At 35.2% G+C, this 11,666-nt stretch overlaps 2 protein-coding genes across 2 annotated transcripts; one reads left to right on the forward strand and one right to left on the reverse strand.

Moving 5' to 3' along the window:
- Positions 1–6,356: 6,356 nt before the first annotated feature.
- Positions 6,357–9,784, forward strand: LOC103495930 (transcription factor ILR3-like). Its single transcript, XM_008457607.3, has 5 exons — positions 6,357–6,850; positions 8,064–8,123; positions 8,797–8,874; positions 8,943–9,105; positions 9,318–9,784. Exons 1-5 carry the CDS (start codon positions 6,705–6,707, stop codon positions 9,585–9,587), a joined length of 717 nt encoding a protein of 238 aa, XP_008455829.2. The 5' UTR covers positions 6,357–6,704; the 3' UTR covers positions 9,588–9,784.
- A 513-nt stretch (positions 9,785–10,297) lies between these two features.
- LOC103495931 (blue copper protein-like) lies at positions 10,298–11,390 on the reverse strand. Its single transcript, XM_008457608.3, has 2 exons — positions 11,126–11,390; positions 10,298–11,004 (listed from the first exon to the last, which is right to left on the reverse strand). Exons 1-2 carry the CDS (start codon positions 11,295–11,297, stop codon positions 10,409–10,411), a joined length of 768 nt encoding a protein of 255 aa, XP_008455830.2. The 5' UTR covers positions 11,298–11,390; the 3' UTR covers positions 10,298–10,408.
- Positions 11,391–11,666: the final 276 nt, after the last annotated feature.

The following is an 11,666-nucleotide window of genomic DNA, read 5'->3' on the forward strand; positions in this document are numbered from 1 at the left end:
CCCATCCACCTCTCAATAGTACTCGTTTCCTTTCTCTTGAAACTAGACTTGGAAAATTGAAAAAATTAACGTCTTTTTAGTTTTATATTTTAAAAGTAACACAGTTTTAGAAAATTCGTAATTTTGTTTTTCTTAGGATCAATATCGACCGAGTAAGTTATCAAAATAGTGACTTTTTTTATTAAAAATTTAAAAATAAAGAAAAAGAAGCCAAACAAAGTAACTTTTTCTCAGGGTCAATCTCTTGCTGACGCTCTCAAGGAATAAAAGTTTGTAAACAAAAATTATTGTAATATCCAAAGTTTCTTGTTATGTTGTTTAACTTCTTTATTTTCAAATTTTGAACAAGAAACCCATTATCTCGGTGACGCACTCAGCTGAGAGAGATCGAGAAATTTCTTCAAAGAGTTCTTTAAAATTTAGGAAGAATCTCGGATTGATCCTAGCCGAGATTGATCCAAAAAAACAAAATTATGAGTTTTCTAAAACTATTCTACTTTTGAAATATAAAACAAAAAAGGTGCTAGGTTTGTCAATTTTCCATCGAACTTCGTTACATTTTTTATTGGTAGCTTCATAGAGGCTATAAAAGCCAGAACCTACATCCCCATTTCAAAACACAGCAAAGATCATGTCAATTTCTCTTATTCTCTTCTATCTCTCTTTCTCTCTATTGGAGAAAAGTTCATTCCCTTTCCATTTACGTTTTTAATTATTTATTTATTTTTCGAGAAAAATTATATTTTTCAAGAAAGATGTTGATTTAGGTGATCACTTTTCGTGCAAAACGGGATGTATTTTATTTTTTTGTGCTATTTTATCCTAAGGGCATCGTATAACTTGGGAATTGCTAATACAAACAAGCATAGAGCTACGAAACAAGGATAGATCGACAAAGTGTCTTAAAGAAAGCGAGCTCTATGACTCAAATGTGTTCTTTCAATTTATTGAAGGTTGTGGAGAATTCTTACAACAACGTAATCCTAACTAAAATAAAAAATTATTATGTTTGAGTCAAGAAATTTTGTTTTGTTTTGTTTTTATTTTTGTTTTTCTAAAAAGAGAAAGAATTAAATGATGAAATTTGGACCATAAATAATAAGAATCACTACAAGAAATCTGGTCTTTAATGTCGGTTTAAAACCGACATTAAAGGCCTTTAATGTCACTTGGCAACCGACATCTTTGCAAGCGTTATTAAAGACCTTTAATGTCGGTTGGGCTTTAATGTCGGTTATAAACCGACATTAAAGACCTTCTATGTCGGTTATAAACCGACATCTTTGAAGGTGTTATTTAAGGTCTTTAATGTCGGTTCATCTTTAATGTCAGTTGATAACCGACATTAAAGCTGTTTTTAATGTCGTTTTTAAACCGACATTAAAGATGTCTTTAATGTCGCTTATGATACATCTTTAATGTCGTTTTTCCACCAACATTAAAGAGGTCTTTAATTTTTTGAACTGACATTAAAGACACATTTAATGTCGTTTTTATACCCACGTTAAAGATACATTTCATGTCGTATTTATAATAGTTTTTATGACGGCAAAACCGATATTATTTGAGTCGAATTACGTTCGAAAATGTTCGTCATCGTATATTGTAAAAGATAAAAAAATGGCTTGCACACTGCCTATAATGCCTACTACTCAATGCCTTATAACTAGTTCACCTGCAATGCACACAATAATACCTAAAATTCCAGCATACACTTCCATATAGAACTACAACAAATACACATCATCCAACACTTACATATAATCACATATCAATAAACACAACTATATTCAACACTATAAGTCCAACTACTCCAAATCCTCCAATATATCCACTTATATATATAATCACACATATCAAACAACACATCCTGCCATCCATGGCAAACCAATAATAAACACCTACAATGCATAAGATCCAACACTAAAATACGAGCACACTTGTCCACACTTCCATATAGTACTACAACAAATACGATCATAGGACTGTCCGCCCTTCAAAAAACTATCTAACAAACAACAATTAGTACGTGACCACCTGCCCTTCAAAAAACTATAGGACTGCCGTCCCTACAAAAATTTAACTCGACCAACTACTAACCTAACTACAAAAATCAACTACTAACCTAACTACAAAAAGCAACTACTTACACAAATCTACTAACAAAAGTTGCCCATTCAGTTCGAATCTCATCAATCTCCTTTTGCCTATATGCATTTTTGGTATTGAACTACACACAAAGAGAAAGATATGGAAAGTATGAGTTTAGATCATAAATAGTAATATGTAAAAAGTTAAAGTAGAAACTTACAAGGTTAGTAATAGAAGTACTAGAATTATGCACTATCTCATGTATGTACTTTTGCACGTAGTACCCGCACCCTACAGAATCCAATTGACGAGGGCACTGCATGTATATAAATTGAATACAAATTAATCTTATGTTTCATAAAAAATAATTACCTGTAAATGCAAATTACCTTTACAGGTCTCCATTTTGGAGTTGATCGATAGCGTTGTAGATCGTGTTTCGCTTGCCATGTCTTCAACCCTCTAAATATTTTGAAACATTAGAAGATAAGAAAGTTAAATAAGAAGTAATAAAGTAAATACACTTACACATTTATGATTCCATGAATGTCTTCATTGACTTTACTCCGAAGAGAGTCCAAAACATAAACGCAATTTTCACGAAGATCGATAACATGCAACATCCAATGAAAACTACAATAAACAACATCTTCAAAGTGAGTACACATTTAAGCTCAATGAAAATTTATTAATGTGTTTCTCTTTTTTATTTACCCGGTATTATATGGAATTAGCACTTTCTGTTCCAAGTTAACTGCTTCTAGCTGGTTGGCTAAATTTCTGGATCGAAGATCTCGATCTTTGATATGTGACAATATTTTTTATTGGTCAATGACAAAATTTTTTTTTGCACAGTCACATTTATCCCAAAGACATCTAAGTAAAAGCAACCATAGTTAAAATATCAACAAACTAACTACAACAGTGGTATTGGAGATAAAGATGAGTATAAGTTGTCTACTTACGTAATATACGCTAGTATACACATATAGCCGATTTCAACCATGCCGCAGTAATGCAACAAATCTTCACGAGCTAAATAAACAAATTTGTCACTTCCAAATATTAGCTCGTTCATTGGGATGCGAATCATGTCTACATCCTCCATGTTGTTCATGGCATGTCTATTTAAAAGCTTAATAATCCCGTTAACGTCAGTATAATTTGAAGGGTATACGACATCCTTCCTAGTTGAATGCTCCTATCACAACCAAGGTTCTAAATTCAAAATACATGTAAAAATAAAATCAAAACTTAAATAGTAAAAAAAGATACACACTTGTTTGTCATTGATCGTAGAAACAAGCCGACGAGGCCATTCTATAATGTTACCCAATGCTTGATTTAAAGTCTCCTTGTAAGAGTGATATTAAAATCCTCATCAGCCCATTGCAATGCAATATACAAATAAACAAAAATAAAAGAAGAATAAAGAAAAGAAAGAATAAAGATATAACTATAAGTACAATAAAATGCTAACTAATAGATGACTATATCACGGGAAAGCCCAAAAATTAGGATGGTCCCATTTTGAAAGAGAGAAAAATGGTGAATGAAATGAAATGGATTCAAAATGGACCCATTTCATTTCATTCCACAAAACAGTCAGAATGGATACCTCTCTCTCCATTTCAATTCCCACAACTATTCAACAAAATTCAAAAACACTCTCTACATACATAATAGACATTTCAATTCCCACATCTCGCAGGAAGAAATGGATAGGCAACATAACAGAGGCCTCTCAGAAAAGCCATTTTTTGGGGATTTTGTAACGTTGAGTCAGTTGTTTTACAGAGAAACTGAGAAATTAAAGACAACCCAACAAGAAATAACTCATGTTAAATTTTGAACAAAACCCAAACTTAGTCCTCATCACAATGAAATAACCAAACCACTAAATGCAAGATAGCAAGATAGCAATGCAAATCATGTCTACAGATACTCAAATACTGAAACAACATGGGTTGAATTTTGAGATTGAATAAATCGTGACCACTTGAAAGAAGATGGAAATTACTGTCGCTGTAAAGCTTCCGCTGCCACCGTCGGAGTTAGATGTTAGAGTGGAAATTACCGTTGCTGTGAAAATTCCGCTGCCACCGTCGGAGTTAGATGTTAACGTCGAGTAGGGACGCCGTCGCCAAATGTTTTTGTAGCTTGAATAGCACAGTGAGCCACCGTCGGAGTTAGATGTTAGCGTCGAGTAGGGACGCCTCGCCGAATGCTTTTGTAGCTTGAATAGCACAGTGAAGGTTATTCAGAGAAGAAATGGGCATCGGAGAAGAAAGGGGCGATTTCCATTTCGAGAGGAAAAAGGGTTTGCGATCGAGCGTAGGAGAAAGATTGAAAGAGTAAAGTAAGAGAGAGAATTTGTTGTTTTTTTACAAAATAAATAAAAATTTAAATGGACCTTTAATGTCGGTTTAAACCGACATTAAAGCTTGTTATTTTTTTACAAAATAAAATTATTAAAATTAAAATTTAAATGGACCTTTAATGTCGGTTTTCAAAATGGCGGACCTTTAATGTCGGTTTAAAACCGACATTAAAGATTACTCTTTAATGTCGGTGGAAAACCGACATTAAACATCCACCTTTTCAAAACCGACATTAATGCTTATTTTTCATTTTTCCCAACCAACATTAAAGCCTATATTTCTTCTAGTGAATGTTAGGATTGTAAGAACGAGGATAATTTTGTTTTCCTCTCAAATAGAACAACAAAACACACAATATTAATTAGGGGTGTAAATGGGTTGGGTTGGGAGACAATATCAATCCAACTCACATATTCGGGTTGTTTGGGTTGACAACCCGAATTAAGTTTCTAACCCAACTCAACCCAACCTGTAAAATATGGGTAGGATTGGGTTAGGTTGTCGGGTTGTAGTTTTTTTTTTTTTTTTTTTTCTAAATTCTAATATGTTATGCAATGAACATTAATTTATTTAAGTAAAAATCATAGATCATGATATATTTCAAATTTTTTTCAGCATAGAAGTAAAAACCCTAGATCTCCAAAAGATAGTTCGAAAACTACAAGTCATGGTTCCCCAAATTCCCCATATATGCTACAATACATTTTACAATAGAGATAACAAAGTACCTCGACAGGGGATAGGGGAGAAAAATGTGGAGACTGTTAAGAAAAATGTGGAGACTGCTGAGAGAAATGGAACGAGGTAGTTGACAGTTAGTGTCGGGAGAAACGCATGAGACCTCGTTTTCGTCGGGTGTGGAATTTGGTCGTTGTTTTTTGTGGTTGGTAGATTGATAAGCAGCTTCAATGGCCTCGATTGCCATTGAATAAGAAGGATTGATAAGCAATTGTTGCTCTGTAAATGGCTAATCGAACTCCGATGCGCAGAACGACCACGACGGAAAAGATGAGGAGCAGACAGAGAGATCCGTCGAAGAACGACCACTGTTGCTACTGATTTGAGATTTGAGAAGAGGAGAAAATGCAGCGCGAGGAAGAGAAAAGGAGAAAAGAGGAAAGCATGCGCGAGGAAGACCGGAAAAGAAAGGGTTTGGGCTTAACCTAATTGTTTATTTAAGTTTTATTAAATAAATGATAATATAATATATATATATATATATTATATTAATTTGTGTTGGGTTAGTTAAACTAAAATTTTCAATACTCCAACCCGAGGCTCAACCCAACCCAAAAAAAATTAACTTTTTCAACCCAACCCAACTCACATTTGACTTGGGTTGGGTAGTCAGAGTTGTCGAGTTACTCAAGTTATCCTTATACCCCTAATATTAATAATATTAAAAAATTGCTATTTCAAGTTAATAAAGTTCTCATATTTCAAAATTAACTTTTTGTTTTAGGCAGAGGATCCAACATAAAAAAGATGTCAAACTGTTTTTTTAAGAAGTAAATGGCAACTTAAAATATTATCTTATCTATCTTATATACTTAATGGAACAAACGATATTTTCATTATGTCTGGCTTAAAATTTGACAAAGTAAGAAAGATGCTTAAAATGGTAGACTTAAGAAATAGGTCACTCTTGAAAAATGAGAACTTATTTCAAAAGAAAGCAACGATCTTAGATTGCGTCTATCTCTTGTTCCCACCACTCTTCTATCTCACAAAAAGTAAATAGAAAAAAATTACTTTTCACAAAATATGAGAGTCCCACGTGTCAACATTATATTGGATACACTTGGGATGCACCCCAGGAGCACTCAAGTTTTTTTTTTTCTTTTTCATACAAGAATGACATTTCTGCATAATGCATTTAGAAATGGAAAGTGAGATTGCACAAAGTCTTCGCAGCTTTGTTGTGTAATATCTCAAATCATAAGGTCAATGATCAATCCTATCCAATCACACTTCATCATTTCCCCACTCTTCAGTTTCCTAAATTAATTGATAAATAAACTATAACCCCTTCAATTGATTAACAGAGAAATGCCACGAAATTTTCAAATCATCATCCCCCAATCCCCGTGGCCCCCACTTCAGTCCCCATTACATCCTTTGTGATCCCACACTTTGCCCCTTTCCTCCAACCAAACACTTCTTTACTACTCTCCATCCATGGTGATTCCCAAGCTTTTTTAGTTCATTCAACTTTTTTTTTCAAAACCACCAATGGACTACCCTCCACCAAACTGGAATTGGCTCTTCGATTGCTCTACAATGGATGATCTCGCCGTCGTCGACCCTCGATTCTCGCCCCCACAGTCCATCAGTTTCTCCTGGTCCAATCCCTCGATCAGTTTTGTATCTAAAGACAGGTGGGTCTTCTTTACAATTCCCTTTTACTCTTGATTCTGGGTTGTCTGTTTGTGGGGTTTGATTTATTGTGAGGGTTTTTTTGTTTCTTAGTTTCAACATGGGTAAATTTGTGTACCCTTTATTTCTATTGTCCTGTTTGTGTTTACTATGTTCATACAAAAGCCAAACAGCCAATTATGGGTTCCCCCCCTTTTACTTTTTCTCTACTTTTGCTTCTTCTGCTACCAAATATCAATTGTCAAAATTTTCTTGCTTTTTTGTATCACTTGGAGATTGTTGTCTGTGATAAGATTGTTGCAACTGTGTTCAAATGCCTTTGCCGTACCATTTTAGGGACATAGCAAGTCAGTTTCCTCTTCCTGTTTTTGTGTCTTTAGGGACTGTATGCAGTGTTTTGTTGGGTGTTAGGATGGTTGTATATGGAAACAAAATTTATTAGCTGTAAACTTTGGTTTGGTCTTTACTGCTCTGCTATAGCATGTGATTAACTGGAGAATCTTTTAGAGGCCAAGTTTATAATTAATTAGTTCTGTTTCCTTATGCAGATACAAAGCATTTCGTTTCAGTTTCCATAACCACACTTGGACTTGTTGGATCTTTAAATTTCTCTTATTCTATCTTTAACTTGATGTTAAATGAATTACTTAGTGGAAGCAATATTGATTCAGTTGGTTTCAGGTTGTAAATATATTCAGGTGGAAATTAGTATATACAATAACAATCAGCAAATCTTTACTGTCTTTTTTTTTTTTTTCCCTTATGTGGGAAATAATTCAATTTGTCTCTTTGTGGATCATGTTATTGTTTCCAAGTTTCTTTTTGGAGATGTGACATAATCAAGAGTTCAGTCAAAGGTGGTGATTGGTTCCTCATCCTCTTAGATGGGTGGGGTGATTCATGCTGTTTTTGGTCAAGCTTAAAAAATTGTAGATTCTGTGGGCATACTATTTCAGAGTTCCTGTTTTCATTAATTACCAGTTAATTCTGAGTAGCCTAAATTCATCGCTTTAATTCTTACATATAGAAGGTCTTGCTGTTTTTTACTCTGCAGTAAAAGGATAAACCTTTGAACACTTCATTATTTTTTATGTGTGATTTACTTTTTCTCTTTGATAAAATGAGCCGAACTTTTTTGGAGATTGCATGCACGGAATGAGTTTGTGTTTATTTCAAATTTTCATTGCAACTGATTAGATATTCACTTTTTTCCAGCCTTGAGGTAGATTGCTCATATGAAGATCTGGACAGCACAAAGGAAGTGGGTCGGAAACGGTAAGTTTTTATCAGGTACTCCTGAGGATCTGTCAAATAAATACGAATCTATTTGGAGTAGCTAAACAAGGTGATGTGCATTTCTTTTGACTATTTGCTAGAAGGTACAATGAATTATTCATTTTTCAAAGTCAACGGGCTACTGATTTCTACATCTTGCAAGAAATTCTTATAGAACCCACATATAGAAATGAATGGATTGAATGTTAGAGAGTTCAGCTTGAGCATAAATATGCTCATAGAATTTATTATTATTTCTGAAGAATTTATTATTATTATAATAGTTGGATGTTGACTAAAAAACCAATATGCCCCTAATAATAAATAATCTATCGGATACATTGTGACGGCCTCATTGAGTAGTTTTTCCATCATGGCAGGTCAGTTTCCTGCATCATAACTGACTTAATATAAGAATTGGCATTTAGTCCTGCTGGCTTCATTTAGGACAGGATAACTTTCCATTGTATTGTGTATGTTCACACAAATTTGCTAGTGCCTTTTTTTTGCATCAAATATTATATAGGAGTTTGATAAGGATCCAAACCCCTGTTAACAGGTAGAATGTTTCCCTTATTTTGTTGTATTTGATTAATTAAACACTTGACTCAAAAAGCTTGTGTTATTGGGCTAAAAACAATTAATCATTTAATATATCTCAAACATTATATAGACTAAGGGGTGAAACAAGTGCTGCATCTACCTCCAAAGCCTGCAGAGAGAAACAGAGGAGAGATAAGCTGAATGAGAGGTATCCTATATCAATTACCACTTCAGACATTAATCTCTTTTTACTAATACATCATCTATAATTTCAAGGTTCTTGGAATTGGCTGCTGTCCTGGAACCTGGAAAACCACCCAAAACCGACAAGGTTGCAATCTTGAGTGATGCTATCAGAATGATGACTGATTTACAATGTGAAACTCAGAAGCTGAGAGAATCAAAGGAGGATTTGAAGGCAAAAATCAAAGAACTAAAGGTGAGATTGGTAGCCCATTGGACATCCTAAGCTCGTTTCCACCTTGAATGTGAACGTTACCAACACTTGCTTTATCTGATCCATATAAACCCTTCATATACTTTTAAGCAATACTTATAATAGTTGCAATGTTGAATAGTTTACTAACATCCGATGCACCGGCAAACTGGAATATACTTATCTCTTGATCTCTAAGCACAGTGTACATGTAGGTTGAGAAAAATGAACTTCGTGATGAGAAGCAAAGGTTGAGAGCAGAGAAAGAAAATTTGGAGCTGCAAATCAGAGCAGTGAACACTCGAGCAGCTGATGTTCAGCATCCTCCCCCTACACTATCAGCTGCATTTACAGCACAAGGGCAAGCGGCTGGTAACAAATTGATGCCTTTCATTGGTTATCCTGGCATTGCCATGTGGCAGTTCTTGCCGCCTGCAGCCGTCGACATATCACAGGATCATGTGCTTCGCCCACCAGTTGCTTAAAGGGGAGGACAAATGATTTGGTTTGTTTGTTATGCTGTTATAATTAACAATGTCGTTATATGCTTGTGTTTCTTTTCAACCATATGTTTTGCTTTCTATTGTTCAAGAAGCTCTTGATCGTGTAAAAACTTCGTTTGAAGACTAGCAAATGTTGCATTGTTAACTCTATCTAAAATAAAAGGAAGTATTTTACTGAATTTAACAAGTTTGCTGCCTGCAGCTATGCCCATTTATGCGTTTTATGCATTCTCATCTTAATAATATATTACTTAAGTTTTAGATGATGTTTATACAGTTAATCAACTTAGGATCTAGATTCTTTTACTTCAAAACAAATATAAGACCAGTCTAAAAATCAAACCCCAGACATTATTTTGCAACTAATTAAGTTCATTCCAAGCTTTACATTTTTGTGTCATAAATATCAAACACAGTAATCCTTAGAGATATCGTTGTGATGACGAGCATGAAATTAAAATTTTGATGGTTAGCATTAATTTTCTTTATGCCTAAAAGAATGGACAACAGAGAGAATCTTTCTTTTTTGTGAAATGTTTTGGAATACCAGAAGGCAGCTTCTTTAATATTTTATTATATCAACAACTTATCAGGTTGTCATGTGCTATGGTTATTGCTTACCAATGCAGCACATGATTTGGGAATTATTCTAAGTCAGAGCAGAATTGTAATTTGTTTAAGATATTTTAAAATGGAAAGGGCTGGTGAAAGGCTTTTTATCCATTGGAATCATGTAGAGTAAAAGCATCAGAGCAAAAAAATTGTAGGATCCCATCAAGATGTACATGGAAAATGAAACATTTTCAGAGAGCCAAAAGCATTATGGCAACAAAGGTGAAGCCAACAGAGAGATGAATCCTGGAACTGCATCTGTAAGCCAATGATGGAGGAGGCGGAGGTTTGGGGGATGCTGAAGGAATCAGTGGCTGATCAAATGGAAACAGAGGGATCTGAGGGTCCGGTGTCGGTGCTGATGATGGTGGAGTTGGTTCCGTGGGTGGTGCTGGAGGGCTGGGTTTAGAATCTGGTGGTGAAGCCTGAGGAGACTTTGCTGGTGGCTTTGTTGCAGCTTTTGGGGCGGAAGATGGAGGAGGAGATGTAGGAGCAGAGGGAGTGGAAGTAGGTGGCGGTGAAGACGGTGTTACTTCCGGCGGTGGAGATGGAGGCGTAGCTATGGAGGAAGGTGGCGGTGATGGATTTGCAAGGGTGTCAATTTCAACCTTCATTCCAGCAAGGCAATGGCCAGGCACCCCACAAATGAAGAATCTTTTACCTGATGTCAAAAGGGTAATCGCTGTACTGCCGCCAGTGTGCTTCTCTATGGGGTTGCTTGCGGAACAGGAGCTGAAATCTGGCTCATTGACTTCAAGCACATCATGGTTCGACGAATACTCGAAAACTGTCGAGGACTAAAATCAGTTATAGTTCCACGAGAAACAAAAATTGAGCTGAGAATGATATATTACGTATGGAGAAAAGATTAGAAGGGTTTAGAAGAAATAATAGAAAGGAGTAGTAACTGAGAACATCTCCAATGGTGAAGCTTTTGGAGGAAGCCCAAGACTGGAAGTTGGGGCCTATTTCCCAGCCACCAGAATCACCCACTGTATAGTTAATTGCCATCGCTAATTCAACAGCCATTGTGGCTGCAATTGCCAATGCCATTATCACAGTTCTTGAAGCTCCCATCATCTTCTTTCAGAAAGTCAAAGCCAAGAAGACGAACTTGTATTGGGATCTCTCTGTTTCTGAGTGTATATAACGTTACTTAAACTCCGCAGATTTGGTGGGAAAGGACGTGCTAATGCTAATGATAAAGTGTGTTAGAAAATTTCAACTTTTGTGTGCTGTGTTTTCTTTGTATTATCTGTAATGAAATTAAATATTGTTGAAGACTTTGGAATTGTGGAGTTGTTTAATGAGTCCTGATAGAACCCAGATGAGTTGGTCAATTGAATAGAGTTATTTTTAGGCGATCGAGGAATGAACTTCAAAATGAAATGGTAAAATGAAAAGCCTATGGAATTTGGTTGACATTGCTGATATAAAGTTCTGAAAATT

This window comes from Cucumis melo, chromosome 11 (assembly GCF_025177605.1).
Source record: "Cucumis melo cultivar AY chromosome 11, USDA_Cmelo_AY_1.0, whole genome shotgun sequence".
NCBI lineage: Eukaryota > Viridiplantae > Streptophyta > Magnoliopsida > Cucurbitales > Cucurbitaceae > Cucumis > Cucumis melo.

What these genes read in the sequence shown, in the direction of transcription:
- LOC103495931 (XM_008457608.3), bottom strand. Translation starts at nt 11,297, where the DNA reads ATGATGGGAGCTTCAAGAACTGTGATAATGGCATTGGCAATTGCAGCC. An exon ending in CACCATTGGAGATGTTCTCA is followed by an intron (nt 11,005 to 11,125) that starts GTTACTACTCCT and finishes AGTCCTCGACAG; the next exon opens with TTTTCGAGTATTCGTCGAAC.
- LOC103495930 (XM_008457607.3), top strand. Translation starts at nt 6,705, where the DNA reads ATGGACTACCCTCCACCAAACTGGAATTGGCTCTTCGATTGCTCTACA. An exon ending in AGAGATAAGCTGAATGAGAG is followed by an intron (nt 8,875 to 8,942) that starts GTATCCTATATC and finishes TATAATTTCAAG; the next exon opens with GTTCTTGGAATTGGCTGCTG. An exon ending in CAAAAATCAAAGAACTAAAG is followed by an intron (nt 9,106 to 9,317) that starts GTGAGATTGGTA and finishes GTGTACATGTAG; the next exon opens with GTTGAGAAAAATGAACTTCG.